This window comes from Ranitomeya variabilis, chromosome 6 (assembly GCF_051348905.1).
Source record: "Ranitomeya variabilis isolate aRanVar5 chromosome 6, aRanVar5.hap1, whole genome shotgun sequence".
Classification (NCBI taxonomy): domain Eukaryota; kingdom Metazoa; phylum Chordata; class Amphibia; order Anura; family Dendrobatidae; genus Ranitomeya; species Ranitomeya variabilis.
In genome coordinates, this window is record NC_135237.1 from 67,290,819 (window position 1) to 67,309,913 (window position 19,095).

The 19,095-nt window shown below is 43.1% G+C and overlaps 2 protein-coding genes across 3 annotated transcripts in view; one reads left to right on the forward strand and one right to left on the reverse strand.

Moving 5' to 3' along the window:
- Nucleotides 1-19,095, forward strand: part of LOC143781788 (protein NYNRIN-like) — a 1,337,202-nt gene that overhangs the window by 698,847 nt on the left and 619,260 nt on the right. The gene's annotated exons all lie outside the window — the stretch shown is intronic.
- RBM33 (RNA binding motif protein 33) overlaps nucleotides 1-19,095 on the reverse strand; it is a 165,473-nt gene that overhangs the window by 36,058 nt on the left and 110,320 nt on the right. The window contains exons 16-18 of one of the 2 annotated variants that reach the window (XM_077268612.1): nucleotides 15,172-15,468; nucleotides 14,859-15,047; nucleotides 7,056-7,093 (exon numbers count right to left, since the gene is read on the reverse strand). In XM_077268612.1, the coding sequence (XP_077124727.1) occupies nucleotides 7,056-7,093; nucleotides 14,859-15,047; nucleotides 15,172-15,468 (524 nt within the window). The remainder of the gene's footprint in view (nucleotides 1-7,055; nucleotides 7,094-14,858; nucleotides 15,048-15,171; nucleotides 15,469-19,095) is intronic. The other variant, XM_077268611.1, reaches the window with a different exon arrangement.

The window sequence follows — 19,095 nt, forward strand, 5'->3', positions numbered from 1 at the left end:
GTGATCTTAAAGCAGAGCTGCTCACATGTGACATACAGCTCCTTCTCCTCAAGCTTCTCCCTGTGGTGTTTCGCCTTCCATTCTTCTACCAGAAACTTTATGAGACTTGCCTTGTTGGAGGAACTACTTAGAAGCTTTTTCCACTGCTGGATGTTGTGCCCATGTTGAATGTTCTTGAAATGGATCCCTGTGCCTTCATATCTGTTGACTCTTTCTGTATCTTTGATGGATGTCTCCTTGTAGACGTCAAAGACAATATCAATGCGCTTGCTCTTTGCACCCTCATGGATAGCGCGACTCATTGCTGTGCCTGCTAGCTGGCCAAATGTTGCATTGTTTCCCTTCAGTTTCTGAACCAGGCTCATCCCATCAATGATGGTTGCAGAGGGCTCGGGGATCACTTCTGCAGGACGAGCATTCCTCTCCAACTCCCTTGCGAGGGCAGCCTTGTTGGTCTTGCGGATAGACCCATCACCATTGGCAAGTGCCCATGGCAATGGACCCAGGGGATGAGTCAAGACATCACTCATTTGTAGCTTTCTGTTCTCAGCTACAAGTATCATCTGGCCAAATAGGTTTCTGTCAGCCTTCAAAATTACCTCCTTGCCAAGACCTTGTCTGCGTGTCTTCATTTGGATGTTAGAGAACGTTTTAAGTTTGTTCTTCGTCATCTTGTCATGAAACAATGTAGTTGGCTTATCGGTACCCAAACGCTCATCCTTGAATGTTTGATATGCATCCTCTCCTATACTGTATGCCCCTTGAAGGTCTTTGGCTACATCTGGTGGTGCTACAGTCGCTGTTGACAAACTGATAAGTTCACCATTATGCTCTTTGTTGAAGGGGTTCACCCAACCTGTCTCCAGCAGTTGAACGAAAGATTGGACATCGGCTTCATCTCTTCTAATCCTAGACACCTGTAGGTCTGAATGGCTGAAGTCAGTATATTGTTGGCCTACCAGGGCCCTCAGCTGCCTCAAGTACATACTGCGGTACTCTGATGTCAGGTAGAACCTGGAAACAGCTCCAACTTTGAGGCTGAAGCCTTTTGTGCCCCCTGGTGTCTGGGTGTCTTTGTTGATTGTCTCTTCAATGGTCTGGTCCACAGGAATTCGTCCAAAAGGATTCTTGCTACCGATCTGGACCGAAAAGCCACCTTGCATGAAGTATTCATGGACCTCTGGGTGTTCTATGGGCAGCCGAGACATTGTGGCATAGTAATAGGTTAGGTATCGGGCATAGTTGACCTTGTCATAGGCAAAACACCATGGTATCATCTGTCGGATTGCTCCTAGGTGAAGCATCCAGTTGCCTTCTCTTGAAGCTCGAACCAGGGCCAGCATGGTCTCGACCATGTATGTGTCAGTGTGTACGTGTATGTGTCAGTGTGTGTGCGTGTGTTGGGGCACCTCAGGGTGTCTTCAAATGTGACATAGCCCCCTAGATTTCTTCCAGTAAAATTTGCACTCCAAAAGTCATTTGGCGCTCCTTCCCTTCCGAGGCCTGCCGTTCCCCAATACTGCAGTGTACGACAACATATCGGGTGTTGTTGTGTTCGGGAGAGATTGGTGAACAAATAGTGGGGTGCATTTTTTGCTGGTACACCTCTTAAAAATAAAAAAATGAGCCTAAAATGACACCTTCATGTAAAAAATGCACTTTTTCCATTTTCTCAACCAAGTGTTTCCAACTACTGTGAAACACTGGTTGGGTCAAAGTGGTCACTATACCCCCTAAAAGATTCCTTGGGGGTGTAGTTTCCAAAATAGGGTCACTTTTTGGTGTTTCCACTGTGGGGGTACCTCAGGCAGCCTTCAAATGTGACATGGCCCCCTAGATTTCTTCCAGTGAATCCGCCACCCAAAAACCACATAGCGCTCCTTCCGTGTTGAGCTGTGCTGTGTGCCCATACTTTAGTTTACGAGTACATGTGGGGTGTTTCTATAAACTGCAGAATTAGGGTAACCAAGTTTGGGTTTGCCGTTAACCCTTGCTAGGTTGCAGGTAAAATTGGATTACAATGTAATATCTGGAAAAAAAATGAAATTTTGAAATTTCGCCTTCATTCTGCTAAAATTCCTGTGGAACACCTAAAGGGTTAACAGTTTTTAAAAATGAGTTTTGAACAGCTTGAGGGGTGTAGTTTGCAAAATGGGGTAATTTATGGGTGGTTTCTGTTATGTAAGCCCCTTAAAGTGACTTCAGAAGTGACTTGGTCCTTTGAAAAGTGGGTTTTGCTGTAAATGTGAAAAATTGCGCATAAAACTATAAGCCCTATTACGTCGTAAAACAATAAGGTTTCATTTTCAAAATGATGCCAATATGAAGTAAACATGTGGGGAGTGTAAATTAATAACTATTATGGGGGGTATCAGTATTTTTGTAAAAAGCAGAGAATTTCAAAGTTAAAAAATTGCCGATTTTTCCAAAATTTCCGAATATTTAGCATTTTTTTATATAGAAAGGTAAAATATATTGACTCCCATTTAGCACTGACGTGAAGTACAATATGTCACGAGAAAACAATCTCAGAATGGCTTGGATAGGTGAAAGCGTTCCAAAGTTATTAGCCCATGAAGTGGCACAGGTCAGATTGGCTTAGGCACTTGGGTACAAATAGGCCTAGGGCTGAAGGGGTTAATAAGCTACGTATATGTAAGGGCTATCATATCAAAAAATAAACTACAGACATGCATCTACCTAAAAATACCAAAGAAAATTAGTCACTCCGGGTGGTACCGATATCTGGCCCGGCTCATGGACTAACATACACAAGTAAGCTTGATACGGTTTCCACATCAAAATAGAAGTGTTCCTTTCTGAATAAAGTGGGAAACAGTTTAATAGCGGTCTTCAATTTATAAAAATCTAACTTCAGTTGTTGATATATAGAACCAATGAGTCTAAGAACGAAGCAACAATTAAGTACCAGAATCATTGCCCAACCTGACACCATTAAGAGCATGTAGAAAACGACATGTATTTCCCACAGCTGAGATCGGCTGGCATTCCTGTTTGTTTTTGCCATGGAACGACCCATATCAGCCCCATCCTCTATGCAGAATCCACAAGAAATAAGTAGAAAGCTATTTACTTCCACGGCACCAAAATGATGTGTGAGCACAGCCTGATGGGGTTCTGCCAAGGTCTCTGTTTTATTTTTATTTTTCCATCAAAAGACATTGTCCAACACAGATGTGAACAAATCCTTGTAATATATGGTGGGTATGTACGAGTACACTGTGCAAAGCAGTTACCTAGAAGAGCCAAACATGACATTTCTTTCTAAAAAGGTTAGCTAATATTAATAGCCAGCAAATGGTAGAAAATTGTGGCCGCCCTGTCTGAATTAGGCTCATAAATATCCTGTACAGAGAAGGCACAAGTCCATGTATCACAGACCTGTAGTGATATAAATGAAGTGATGTACAGTACTCAGCAAGTCTGTCTCTGTAGGTCTTTTGCTGAAAGGGGCTCCCCTATCTATGTAATGACCCATAAGGATAAGTCACATCAATCATTGGAAGCCCAAATGTTGGGACCCCAGTGACCTAGGCAAAGGCAACAACTCCTATTTATTCAAATAGAGAGAAAATGGATCGCCTATGAGGAATGGTTTCATGATTGGCCCATTTTATTAGATCAATTAACATCCCGTTGGTTTGACTCTGCGATTATCATAAACACAGAAAAACATATTGAATGGAATCATTCTGAATTTCTGGACACAAAAGAAATGTCACATTTGTCTCTTCATGGTCTTTGCCACTTACGAAAAAGTGAAAGATAAAACCAGCTACAGCTCACAATCCAGAGAGGACCCTTCTTAATCAGTACACAGCTTCTATGAAAGCTACGTTATTATATACGCTGCTCAAAACATTAAGGGAACACTTACACTTATCTCAGGATAACCCAAAGTCACCTCAACTTCAGGGATATACATCTGTCCAGTTACAAGGCATAAGCAACTGTGAAATCACCTGCTTTGGTGCAAACGACAGTGACGACAGGTGAATAGCAGAGGTAACAGCAAGACCACCCTAAAAACGGAATAGCTGGACAGGTGGAGACCACAGAACAGTCTTCTCTTAACCTTCCTGGTTCTTCTCTTGTTTTGTGTTTGGCCAGTTTCTGTGGCACTACTGGTAGCATGATGTGGGACCGGTAAGGCGCTCCCAATAAAGGCAGATCTGAACAGCAGAGTCAAGAGCATGGAGCAGATACCAGGACACAGCAGTAACCTGAGGAGATCAGAAGGTCTGAGGAGCACATTATCCCAGCAGCAGGATCGATAGCTGTATCTTTGTGTGAGAAGAAACCAGAAGAGGACTGCCAGCACCAAACAAAATGACCTCCAGCGGGTTTATCAGAAACAGGCTCCATGAGAGCACCTGAATTCCTGTAATGGGACTGGCGCTCACAGACCAGCATCGAGGAGCTTGATTGGCATTTGTCTTGGACACCAGAATTACCAGGACCAATACTGGAGACCCGTTCTCTTCACAGAACGTCCTTGTTCACGTGACAGTGTCTGGAGATGTCAAAGTGAACGGTATGCAGGATGCAATGTTATACAACGTGGAAGGTTTGTCGGTGGGTCAGTGATGGACTGTGGAGGTGTGTTCTGAGGGTTTCAAATCTCCACATGATCCAACGATAGCCTGACTGTTTGGTACTGGGATGAAGTCAGAAAAATGGTCAGACTTTACGCTGGTGCAATGGGCCCTGTATTCCTCCTGGTGCAGGATATTGGCGGGCCTCCTTTGGCCAGAGTGTGTAGTCAGTTCCTGGATGACAATGGCTTTGATGCATTGATTTGCCCTCATCTAACTGAGAAACCTCTGGTCCATTATGCATCAGTGTAACCGATGCCGCCAAGCAGCACCACATACTGTCCAGGAGCACGGATGCCCAGACCCAGGTCTGGGAGGAGATCCCCCAGGACATCATCCGCTGTTTTATCAGGAGTATGCTCAGATTTTTGAGGATATGCATATAGGACCGTGGTGGCCACGAGTAACATTATGAGTTACCTTGATTAACTTCACACAAATTAGATCTCCCGGGTTGAATTTTACTTTGATTCTTGGGTGAATTAGAATCCAGCCCTCAGCTGGTTGATGATTTTGGTTTCCATTGACTCTTGATACATCATTAAGATCTTAAATAATTACACCATTAAAATGAGTGAAGATTTTTCAGCTTGAATCTTTCTTTCAAGATAGGATGTGTGATTTAAGTGTTCCCTGAAAAGGGAACCTGTCACTTGATTCATACTGCCCAAACCACGGGCAGAAGGAGTCAGATCCAGGCTGCACAATTGCAGCCAGATATATTATTCTCTGAAACGTTCCAGTGTTTAAAAGAAAATGTAGTAGGAAGATCTGTTCAGGGACCATAAGCAGAGACAAGACTAGTTATTTGCCACCCTCAGTTGGCTTTTCCCAAAACCGCTAAAGGAGATTGACAGGTGTCCCATGTGTGCAAATAGAATAGTGGGGGTGGCACAGGACTAGTCTGGTCTCTCCATATAGTCCCCGAAATGCACTTTGGGAGTTTCCTTTGAAAAGCTGCAGTGAAAATATATTTGGCTGTAGTCGTGCAGCCTGGATGTGATTCATGGTGCCCGCAATTTTGGCAGTAAGAATCGAGCAACAGATTCCATTTGAGCAGTGTATATTAAAGAAAATGTGTGTGAACTAGATAAGACCAGTGACAAACTTAATATTTTACAGGTAAAACTAACAACTTAAGTAAAAGTTGGGATAAAATATTAAAGGGACACTTAACACTAGAATTTAAGTTAGAAAACAAAAGCCAAAATCGAGTCTACCAAAGCAAAGTTGAGATTGCACGGCCGCCCTCACCATCATTTGGTAAAAAGAGAAACAAATCTGCACGCCCGAAGCATGCTGCTTTTTCTTTTTCTTGGGAGGGTGGGGGGAAGACACCACAAATATAATATTTATGTAGACTGTTCAATAATATGGTATAGTCTTTAGAGTTATTTTTGCATGCAAAACATGACAAAATTAAATAAAAAAATGCCACTAAACACTGAAAAAATGTGTGAGATCTCCACTTTAGCCCACCTTGAATATCCCGCACTAGGACCAAAGGGTGAGATGTGGCTTCTTGGCAAAACCTGAACTTGTATTGGTGGCTGTGACATCAGATTGAGAAGTAGATTATATTGAAGGGAATCTGTCAGGATCAGTCATCCTAACTGCCTATATGGGTATGTAAGTCATAGAAAGTTAATAAAATGGCGCCTTGATATCTGTGATCCGATGTCTTGTTCCAGGGAAATCCTAATTTTTCTTAATATGTAAAGTAGCTGTTAAGATTTATGGGCCGGACATAGATCTCCTGAGAATCTGCCTCCAGAGATCATTTTAAATGAAATACATGTAGATCAGTGGAGCAGACTGTCAGTCATTACATCTCACACTAGTAATCTCAGGAGAAAGATTCTCAGGGAGATCTATGTCCGGCCCATAGATCTTAACAGCTCATTCACAGTCTAAGAAAAATGGCTATTTCTCTGGAATAAGAAAATGGATCTCAGATATCAATTTATTCAGATTCCTATGACCTGCATGCCCATATAGACATCTTAGGAGGGTTGATCCTAGTGACAGATTCACTTTAAGCAGTTCTTTATTTAGTTTTTGTTTAAGTGTCCCTTTAAACAAGGGGGCTTACAGGCAAAATCTAGACCCTTGGTTACTCTTCAAAGAAGCGTCCACACAAAACTTCATCTGTTGGGAGCAGTGAACCAGTGATATTATGGAGAATACAACTCTCCTGGCACAAAACGGTCACAAATTAAATATTTTGTGATAATATTTGCTGCCGTAGACTGTTCTGTAATTACAGACTGAAATGTGGTTCATCAACAGAGGAATCCTTAGCGTTACTGTATTAAGAGAACTTCATGACCACCTCCAAATATACCAAAATAGTCACCATGGGTCTAGACTTTATAAACTAGTTTCATAACAAAGTAATAAGGAAACCTGATAACCTTCACCCCAATTTACAACACTTACGGTAGGATAATCTGCCTCTCCGGTTCCAAGAGCACGTGCTGGGAAAGTATACAGATGGCATTACTGACCTACACGAGAACGCGTGCAGCACACATACAGCAGGAGAAGGAGGATCAGGTGAGAAGATACATTAAAGGGAACCGGTCATGTCCCCAAATGCTTTAACCTCCAAATTTACCCCATATCAACAACTGGCTCTGCACTGCTGCATCAGCTGTCAGTCAAAGTGCTGGGCGCTTAGAGCCGCTGCTCTCAGTGCCGAGGGCGGAAACGGCAGCCGCGCCGCATCACTTGTACCACAAAGCAAAGTTCACTTTTTCCCCCAAAATCCATGTTTTCGGTACAGAGGCAGGGCAACCTTCTAATACTATTAACCTTCAGATTAGTAAGTTTTTCTTTTTACACAGTAGTAAAATCAGTTGTGGTTTATCCACAGATTAGCCAAAAAAGTATCAGAAAGGTTCCAGAAAACCTGTCAACTACCATGTCATACTGCTTTAACCAGCAGCTCTTGACAATATATAGCCACTGGGATGTGCTATAGATCCACCGGAAGGTACAGAAGAGGACAACATGTGCTATAAGCACCTATAGAAGATCTACAGCATTAACGCGCTGCAGCAAAGTTCAATTGAAATAGCATTGCTTTATGTGGGTGTCCTCCCCAGAAAGACACTGATACAAATAAAACAGTCATGAGGAGCTAAATAGGTTGTATGGCTTCAATGGAAAAACAAAACAAACCTTTAAAAGTGGCTTGGATGGGATAGAATTCGGCATATGAGGCATCCTGAAGTGCTGCCACCCCCAATGGACCCAGGGCAGCCTGTGCTGGTGGTCAGAGAAAGGGTGAAAGATGATGTCATATTTCCTGTCGAAGACAACAGGAGCAGCCCATGTCCAATCCATTGGGATTACGTGGACTACGGCGGACAGGGAGTATATGTTGGTTCATTATTTTACATTAGTTCTAAGAGACAAGGGCATCGGGGATTTGGTGTTAGGCGAGTATAATGGGTTTTTATTATTATTTGAATATGTATGTAATTTTACCTTAAAAAAAAAAAAAAAGTACAAGCGCCAGCAGATGAGACTACGTCTCCCATCAGTGCACCTGCTGTCACTTATCAGTGACAGCAGACGTAGCCGTTGGGAGCAGTAGTCTCATCGCCCACGCCTGCTGACCTGCAGTAAGCTTTTTACCACAGGTCACCGCTGCGGGTAACAGTCAGCTGCGAGATCACGCTGACATCTGCATGATCCCGCAGCGCTCTGACAGATGGTCTAACCAGCGGTAGCATTACCGCCAATAAGAACCCTCACGCGGGTGTTTCCCACGCTATCACACGGATGACAGCGTGGGAAACACCATAGGAAGCCGGTAACACGTAAAACAAAATCTCAAAGAATCCAAACATTTTTATACCTGGGTTTTTGCTGTGGATTTGACTGACTCAATTGAAGTCAATGGGTGCAGAAAAGCTTAAGAAACACAAAAATAATTGACATGCTGCAGAAAAAAACGCACTGAAAATATGCATGGAAATTTACTGATCAAGTGCACAACACTTCAGGATTGTCATTGAATAAGCTTGCATAAGGATTCCATAGCCTTTTTGGCCCATTTCTGCGCGGGAAAAAACACCACGAAAACGCATAAAAAAAACACACTGTTTGCACATAGCCTAAGATGCACACACTTTTTAGCAAAAAACGTTCTTGTTAAAAACTGCATCTTGTATAAAAACGACATTTTTTGTAGAATAAGAAAAGGGAAGGCGAGTCATACGTTTGTTTTCGAATATATAATAAATAATACATATAGAGAGATCAGTCATTTTTATCGTAGGTACAGTTCAACTGTGAGACAGAATCTAAAAATAAAAAACAGAAAATCACATTGCATGATTTTAAATAATTAAATGGCATTTCATTGTGCGGAATAAGTATTTGATCACCAACCAACCGGCAAGAATTCTGGTTCTCATAGACCTGTTATTTAAGAAGCCTCCAACTCTGCAGTCATTACCTGTATTAATTACACCTGTTTGAACTCGTTACTGTAGACACCTGTCCACACAATCAATCACTCCAACCTCTCCACTGTGGCCAAAATCAAAGAGCTGTCTTAGGACACCAAGGACAAAAGTGTAGACCTGCACAAGGCTGGGATGGCTAGAGGACAATAGGCAAGCAGCTTGGTGAGAAGGCAACAACTACTGGCAAAATTATTAGAAAATGGAAGAAACAAGATGACTGTCAATGTTCCTTGGTCTGGGGCTCCATGCAGGATCTCACCTTGTGGGGTCAGGATTAGTGACGAGCGAGTGTACTCGTTGCTCGGGTTTTCCCGAACACCCTCGGGTGACCTCCGAGTATCTGCTCGGAGATTTAGTTTTCATTGCGGCGGCTGAATGATTTACAGCTACTAGCCAGGCTGAGTACAGTTGGTGTTGCCTGGTTGCTAGGGAATCCCCACATGTAATCAAGCTGTTTAGTGGCTGTAAATCATTCAGCTGCCGTGATGAAAACTAAATCTCTGAACACTAACAAATACTCGGAGGTCACCCGAGCGTGCTCGGGAAAACCCGAGCAACAAGTATACTCGCTCATCACTAGTCAGAATGATTGAGAAATGTCAGGAATCAGCCCAGATCTACACAGGAGAACCTGATCAATGACCTGACGAGAGGTGGGACCACAGTCTCAAACATTACCGTTAGTAACACACTATGCTGTCATGGATTAAAATCCTGCAGGGCACACAAGGTGCCCCTGCTCACAAGAGGACCGTTACAAGTTCGCCAATGACCATCTGGATGATTCAGAGAAGGCATGGGAGAAGGTCATGTGGTCAGAAGAGACCAAAATAGAACTTTTTGGTATCAACTCCACTTTGCTGTGTTTGGAAGAAAACGTTGAAACCCCTCCAACTTAACATTCCGATAGTTCAGTGTTCCCCAACTCCAGTCCTCAAGAGCCACCAACAGGTCATGTTTTCAGGATTTCCTTAGTATTGCCCAGGTGATGGACTTGCCTATGCAGGTTCTGCAATTATCAGCTGAGCAATACTAAGGAAATCCTTAAAACCTGGCCTGTTGGTGGCTATTGAGGACTGGAGATGGGGAACACAGATAGATTATGCTATACACACCATATTTCCTCATTATCGAAAGGTAAAATAGTGACAGGAAACATGACGACGATATCTACCGCCTGGGACCTCCAGAGGCAAAGATATCCTGAAAATTGGGAATCTCAAAATTCTGAAGGGCCGAGCAGATGCCACAAACCGCACCCACATGAGATCATTAAGGGAAGGTATGTGGGCATAACTTTGATCTAATAAAAAGCAGAAATTGTGTTTGGGCCTTTGCCAGTCCTCAGAAGATACAGTTTGGTATGGGTTCTGTCACTGGGGCATCTCCCTCCACTAAGCTTTGAACCATTTCCGTGACACAGGTTTAGTAATTCTCTTTAGTTATTCCTTTTTAATTTACGCAATTGTATACATAGTATAGTTTTGCTCACGTTTTGTATAATTTTTGTATATTAAAAAAGCAAACAAAAACAAAACACTGCCTACCTTTGAATTAAATATATAAAATGTAATCGCTCTGTTCCACTTGCTCTGTAAATCACACCCCAGAAGCCATACACTACAATATGCTCACTGTAAGTTCTCCAATAACCGGCCTAGTAGTGGAAGCAGCCATGGCCTCGACCATCACTCGTCAGCCAATTGTGTAGTTGTCCTGATGATTGGAGGCAGCGGAGTTGCATTTCCTTTACAACTGGTGGCAGTTGTGGGATTTTTGTGATCTCTTCGGTGTCATCTGTGCCTAACGGGCAGCAGTGGCAGGATCTACATGACCCCACTCAATTTTCCAGTCACCATAGGAAACTCTGACCTGTCATCACTTGGCCAACAATACTTTAGTGGCATTTAAGTGGCTAAACTACAGCAAAAAGAGCTAGCTCTGATCTCTGCTGTCTACGGAGCGAGCTCCACTCATGAGCCGTTTGCATACATCACATTTCAGAAAGAGCATAAATTTGGATAAATGTGCATGCCTATTTCAATGAAGGAAGTAAGGAAGTAGATCTCTTCCAGATTCCATTGGCAGCTACTTTCAGGGGGAATATGGTAGAAATTATGTTGTAATCCATTCCTTTTTCCCCTAGACATCTGCAGCTGGCACTGAGCCCTCTCTGTAGCCGACAGCTGCGGCTGTGTTATACAGCTGGCAGATGCCTGAAACTACAGCAATCAAAGCCAAAAGCTTAAATGTCACTTCATTCTTTAGGCCTCAATCGCAGTAACATGGAAAAGAAATTATTTGCAGTAAAGCTGGGTAACAGATAAGGGCTAAATAACTAAATGCCCACATGTATCAGCACTGTAGATTAGCTTCATTCCCCATGTATCATTGGGCTCAGGACGGCAAATTTACTATTCTAAATGCTCCCAAATTCTGGTGTCTGTGTCATCCTGGAGTTTTAGACACTTTGTGCTTCATTTGACAAAGGGGCATGGTTTAGGTGAAAAGGGTGTGACACTGATGCAATGTGGAATAGCCTAAGTTTCTTGGCAAAAATGGTCTAAAAGGCATAGAATTTAAAAACTGACAACAAACGAATTCTTCAAATAGAAATATTCTTATCCAATAAAGTGCAAAAAGTACAATCTAGTAAGGATATGCAGAAAATCGTTACCTGCCCCCCCCACACACCATTTCGGGCGTAACCTCCCTCTGTTTCAAGTAATTACACCGGAAACATCGCACCGGTGTGCAGGGGTCCCATTCCTCCTTGCAGTGTCTCAACATATGGCAGCTTCTCCTGTGGATCTGCAGCAATGTCCGTTTAAGGTGACAGTGTGCACTGAAAGCGAACAATTTTCTGTATACAATCGCGTGATAAAGTGTTATCCCCCTTCCTGATTTCCTATTCCTTCGCATGCTTGTCACACTTAAATGTTTCAGATCACCAAACAAATTTAAATATTCAATAAAGAGAACACAAGTAACCACAAAAAACTGTTTTTAAATGAAGGTCTTTATTATTAAGGGAAAAAGAAATCCAAACCTACAGGGCCCAGTGAAACCTACAGGACCCTTAAAACAAACTAACTGTGGTTTATCACAACTTTGGGAAGCAGAGTTCAAATTCCCTATTCCCACCCAGGCCTGATTACTGCCACACTTGTTCTGAATCAAATAATCACTTAAATAGGACGTGCCTGACAAAGTAAAGTAGAATATAAGATCCTCAAAAGCTAGACATCATGCCACGATCCAAAGAAATTCTGGAGCAAATGAGAAAAAGTAATTGAGATCTATCAGTCTGGAGAAGATTATAACGCCATTTCTAAAGCTTCAGGACTAAAGTGAACCACAGTGAGAGCCATTATCCACAAATGGCAAAAACATGGAACAGTGGTGATCCGTCCCATGAGTAGCCGGCAGACCAAGATTACCCCAAGAGAGCAGCAACGACTCATCCAAGAGGTCACAAAGACAAACAACCACCAAAGAACTGCAGGCCTCACTTGCCTCAGTTAAGGTCCGTGTTCATGACTACACAATGAGAGAGAGACTGGGCAAAAATGGCCCGCATGGCAGAGTTCCAAGACGAAAACCATTGCAGAGCAGTAAAAACAAAGGCTTGTCTCAGTTTTGCCAGAAAACATCTGGATGATCCCCAAGACTTTTTGGAGAATAATCTGTGGACTAAAGGGACAAATGTTGAACTTTTTTGGAAGGTGTATGTCCCACCATTACATCTGGCATAGAAGTAACACAGGATTTCAGAAAAGGAACATCATACCAACAGTAAAAAAAATATGTTGGTGGTTGTGTGATGGTCTGGGGCGGTTTTGCAGCTTCAGAACCTGGAAGACTTGCTGTGGTAAATGGAACATTGAATTCTGCTGTCTACCAAAAAATCCTGAAGGAGAGTGTCCGGCCATCTGTTTGTGACCACAAGCTGAAGTGCACTTGGATTATATAGAAGGACAATGATCCAAAACACACCAGCAAGCCCACCTCTGATTGGCTTAAGAAAAATAAAATTTAAGACTTTGGGTACCGTCACACAGTGGCATTTTTATCGCTACGACGGCACGATTCGTGACGTTCTAGCGATATCGTTACGATCTCGCAGTGTCTGACACGCTACTGCGATCAGGCACCCAGCTGAGAATCGTACGTCGTAGCAGATCGTTTGAAACTTTCTTTCGTCGCTGGATCTCCCGCTGTCATCGCTGGATCGTTGTGTGTGACAGCGATCCAGCGATGCGTTCGCTGGTAACCAGGGTAAACATCGGGTTACTAAGCGCAGGGCCGCGCTTAGTAACCCGATGTTTACCGTGGTTACCAGCGTAAAAGTAAAAAAAAACAAACCGTACATTCTCACCATCTGATATCCGTCAGGTCCCTTGCCGTCTGCTTTCCGCTCTGACTGTCTGCCGGCCGGAAAGTGAGAGCAGATCACAGCGGTGACGTCGCCGCTGTGATCTGCTTTCACTTTACGGCGGCACTCAGTCACAGCGGGAAGCAGACTGCAAGGGACCGGACGGACATCAGATGGTGAGTATGTACGGCCCTGCGCTTAGTAACCCGATGTTTACCCTGGTTACCCGGGGACTTCGGCATCGCTCCAGCGCCGTGATTGCACAGTGTGACCGCAGTCTACGACGCTGGAGCGATAATCATACGACGCTGCGACGTCACGGATCGTGCCGTCGTAGCGATTAAAATGGCACTGTGTGACAGTACCCTTTGGAGTGGCCTAATCAAAGTCCTGACCTTAATCTGATTGAAATTCTGTGGCATGACCTTAAAAAGGCGGTTCATGCTTGGAAACCCTCCAATGTGGCCGAGTAACAACAAATCGGCAAACAAAAATCTTTCAGAGCGTTGTAAAAGACTCATTGCCAGATATCGCAAACGCTTGATTGGAGTTGTTGCTGCGAAGGATGGCCTAACCAGTTATTAGGTTTAGGGGGTCAACCAATTTTTCACACAGGGCCCTGTATGTTTGGATTTCTTTTTGCCTAATAAAGACCTTCATTTAAAAACTGAATTTTGTGTTTACTTGGTGTTATTTTGTTTAATTTTGAAATCTGTTTGGCGATCTGAAACATTTACGTGTGACAGTATGAAAAAGAATCGGAAATCAGGAAGGGGGCAAATTTTTTTTCACACAACTGTATATCCTTACTGGATTGTATTTTTGCACTTTATTGGATAATATTTCTATTTGAAGAATTATGTGATATTTTTGAGAGTGAGACCACTGACACACCGACCTGGACTTGCTGAGCTGGCAGGTTTTTTTTTTTTTTTTTTTAATGAACTAATAGTAAAGTAACCACACCTAGCCACTGTGCTAAACACTGCAAAATCCTGAATCTAAAGTGTTGTGAACAAACGCCACTGACCCCCAAAAATCCATTGTCTTATCTGCTCGGTGCGCACATATGTTCCCAGTCTCTAGCAATATCTAATTTGTGGAGGGACCTTTATTTAATGCATGAAAACAAAGAACACTATAATACTAATAGTAAAAATGACACAGCCCAAGTAGGGACCTATGAGCCATGTCACAATCCCCCATCACATCAGCACAGTATCGCGGTCTCACAGGGATAATATAACACCGCATCTTTATAAAGACGTGCCAGGTCTTTATTTCATTTTGTTATCTATGTATTGTTACCTTTCCAGGAGGAGAAAAGTCAAGATGTGTGCAGAGTCAGACATTTCTTCCAGACAAAGGCTAGCTCCAAGGTTGACCTACCTGAATTGGTCCCACCGACATCAGCAAATTTTTCAATTGGTGATCAGTGGTTGATGAAGAAAGCCCTTCAACTGACACGACGCAGGGCTGAGGCTTGCACTCCACTACACGGAGATTTTGTTTATTTGGCATCAGCCGTCCTCGGCCCATCTGTCCACCTACACCTCTGCCTCTCCCTCGCATAATGACCTGCCAACAGCACGAGATCCAACGTTAGCTTGTCTTCTCAAATAATTCTTAAAATCCACATAAAAGCTACTACTATTGCCGCAAAACAAAGCATAAACCTCCCCCGGCACGCAGCCATGTGTACCTTATTTGGTGGATGCTGTCTGTGCATAGTATTCAAGACATGGGGGGACACGGGCTCCGTCAGTGAAGACATCGGACGTGCCTTGGCTTGATACTGCTGAGGATGTGGCAGATTCTGCTGCTGATGGATACTTCCCGGCCCCAGTGTCACTTTCCGCACCGGCCCGGTTTTCTGTTGAATCCGCTGTTGAAACTGCGGCCTTTGCTGAGGTGGTATTCTCTGCTGAGGCTGGACTCTGGGGTGCGATAGCTGCACGAGCGGACTGCCCTCTGAAGCCTGCAGAGATACATTTTCCCCCTAGTAGAGGATATTAAATTTAAAATTAGCATTTATTAAACACATAAGCAACACCGACAACACGACTTAAGTTAAGGCCCCGTACATATCCCACTAGTGTCTGCTGAACTCGCCGATATCGATAAATTCGGCCGACGGTCTAATGTTTAGATGGCACCGGATGATGATGGTCAGGAAACATGGTTATCGTGCATGTCCGATACTACCTTTTGTATTGTTCTCCTTGAGATAATCAGCCAACCAACGGGTCAGTCGGAGAATTTCTAGGAACACACTTTTCCCAACAATCTCACAGGCTACTAATCACACGATGAACGAGCAAAACAATGAAATTATGTTTTAACTTGTTTAAAAGACTATCATTCTCGGCAGCGCGTCATCCCTTGTAAACAGGACCTGCGCTGCCGAGAACAATGGCAGCCTGTGTGCACTGAGCGATCTACTAATAATGTCCTGAGCTCGTCTGAAGCGTGGTCAGCCCGTCTAAAGCTATTAAATGACTGCTGATCAGCAAACATGGGTCATTTATTGCTGCCAGTCAGTTGGTGTAAACCCAGGTTTATGCAAGAAACGTGTCTGGTTGTAAAATCAGTGAGCCTACAACTTAGGCTATGTGCACACGTTCAGGATTTTTCGCGTTTTTTCGGCCGTTTTCTGCTGAAAAAAACGCTTAAAAACGCATACATAAGCATCCCACCATTTTTAATGCATTCTGCAATTTTTGTGCACATGATGCGCTTTTTTCCGGGTAAAAAACGCATCATGTTCATTAATTTGGTGGATTTTTCGTGTTTTGGCCGATATTTAATGCATTGGGAAGCTCCGGCAAAAAACGTGAGAAAAAACGTGAAAAAAAAAAAAACGCATGCAGATTTCTTGCAGAAAATGTCCGGTTTTGTTCAGGAAAATTCTGCAAGAAATCCTGACGTGTGCACATAGCCTAAAGGCTAGAGAATGCCTGTGCCCCTAAATATTATGCTATGAGGAGTAAATTACACATAATGTAACATTTTTTCCTGCGCCTTTCAAGAGAAACTACCGTACTTTTTTATTTTCCCATTGACAGCCATAGGAGGGATAGTGTTTAGCGGGAAAAGTTGCATTTTTAAAATACATTTTATCATACAACGTAATTTAAAACAAACAAAAGAATCAAGTGTGGTAAAAATGGAAAAGAAAGCAACACTTTTGCAGGTTTTTTGTTTTAACTACCGTATGTTGGATTTTCTGTAAAAATTACTTTGTAGCTTTGTTCCAAGGGTCAGTACAGTCATGGTGTGAGCAACAGGGCTGGGGGGCTGGTAAGCCAAACCTCCGACTACTCAGTTTCCCTAACTCTGACGCCACAGCCCTGGTCATTACGGAGCATGTACGTAAAGTGCAGCACAGATTCATCTCACCTATGACCCCACAGCCCTAGTCTCTAATGAGCATGTGCATAAAGTGGCAGCACAGATCCTTAGATCAGGAAAAGTACAGACATTTATAGGACATTTCTAAACTTTCCCAAATTCTTATTAAAACAATTACAGCACATCCTGCACTGAACTACTGTACCCAATTGTATTAAATATTTTAGGAGTCGCACCATTTTATACCAACTCTGATTGCATCAAAATGGACACAAACTCGACAGCCCTGGTGACCAAACACATTAAATTAAAATAAAAAAAAAACGTAACTCCTAGTTTTCACTCAATAGTTGTAGGAGTTTCTTTTTATTTTTTGCAACAGCCACATAATGTCTTTGGTGGTAACAAGTTGCACAGCCAACGATCTCGCCACATGTTGCAGTACTTTGCAAGATACAATGTGACTCCCCAAGTGACCCAAAAACAGTGACTCTGAAATTTATAACTTTTTTTTTTCATTTCAGCACCAGTCTATATTGCAGCATCTATCCATCTATGGACCTGCAGTCATTGGATTGCTTATACAATACAAAGCTAGAGAAAATAGAATTAGAATCTACATGTGCACACATACAAGCGCGGATATTGGTGAGTGATACAGGATATGTTGCAGAGCTGCCGCATAGGTGGATGACACCCGAAATGTAAAAAAAAACCCACATGTTCCCTTTAAAAAGTGGCTTATTTTTTATTGCTTCAAAGCATTTAAGAGAAAAAAAGTTTAACAAATAGTCACAAGTAAAAAATCCAGGCAACCTGAATGTCAAACGTGCCTCATCAAGAAGGAATATTATATGGCTGGTAACTTGGAAAACGGGCTTTTCAGGGCTCCAGGAAAGCCGGGTCATTGACAACAATGGGAAGGTCAATAATGATTTTCACAAAAATCCCTATAACAAAAATACAACTACATGCACACACATTTAAAAAAAAAAAAAATAGGACTTATTTCAAGACTGAATGCTCTCTAAATGGAAAATGTGACAAGTAAGCGGCACACAAATAAGGACAAATGATCGGCACTGAAAAGGACAGCGGTTTCCGCGCAGCATACACTGAAGAAATCTCAGTCGTCTGCGTGATGGAAAAATAAAGATGTTTTCAATAGCTCATAGCGGAGCGCGTCTACGATGAAGATGAAGAGAGCGGCCGAGCCTTCCGTTTGGATACAAAGTGCTGCTGCTGTCAGCTTCCCGCAATTTGACAGATCAAATCTTATTTTCCCTCTCGAACCCCAAGAAGAGATACTGGCGACATACACCCAGAGCCGAGCAAATTGATTAATCCCTCTCAACAGAAATCACATCTCTTGATTACAACTAGGAGACGTTAAGCGGCATTATTCGGAAGTGACAACACTTGACAAATTCCCAAAGCGCCGCGCTCAGACTATTGTCGCCGGCATTAACCCCGATGAAAAATTAATTTCCCTTATCTTCTTCTAAGCCCCAAAATCCAAATCCTCCAAACAGACTCCTCTTTCTATAAAGGTATTATGAAAACCTCAGAAAAAAAGATTAATTGCATGTCTTCAGGTGACATTAAATTAATTTCGGTGCTCATGACAGACATTTGATAGTGCATATTGAGAGGACAGATAACATTGTGAGGACGCACAGCAGGACACCGCCGCGCTGTCCCAGGGCAGCCGCCGTGATAAGGCCAATACCTCGCTGTCAGCGCCGCTGCTACTGATCTCGCACATCTAACGACACAGATTTCTATGAGGTCTGACAATGCCGCGGCCTCGCAATAGGGAGATGGGAAATCTCTGCCAACACGAGGTCTCTGGACAATATATTCTAGGACGTGACTCTCCCCTTCAGGTACAGAACCCGTCCAGAAGTGACCGCCAGGGGGAGTGGGCGCAGAAATGTAGCTAGAAGAAAGTCACCACATTGGGGGCAAATGGGGGGTGAGACATGTAATGTTCCAGGCATGCCGATGACAAGGTGCAACATGTATGTATCTATATCCTGCCAGCCATGTACACTAGTGCCTCAGCTCACAACCCCCCGACATATAGGACTGGGAACAACTACCCTCTGGGGAAAACAATTCGATAAACTGGTGGCTGAGCACATGTACTTGTTAGAGGGGTCCCTTGACAATAACATGATCTCCTGATCGGACCCCTAATGATCTGCTGCTATTTATGGAGAACACTTTCAGTAAGCGTTCAATGTCTCTACAGCGCCTCCACAGGGGGAATTAG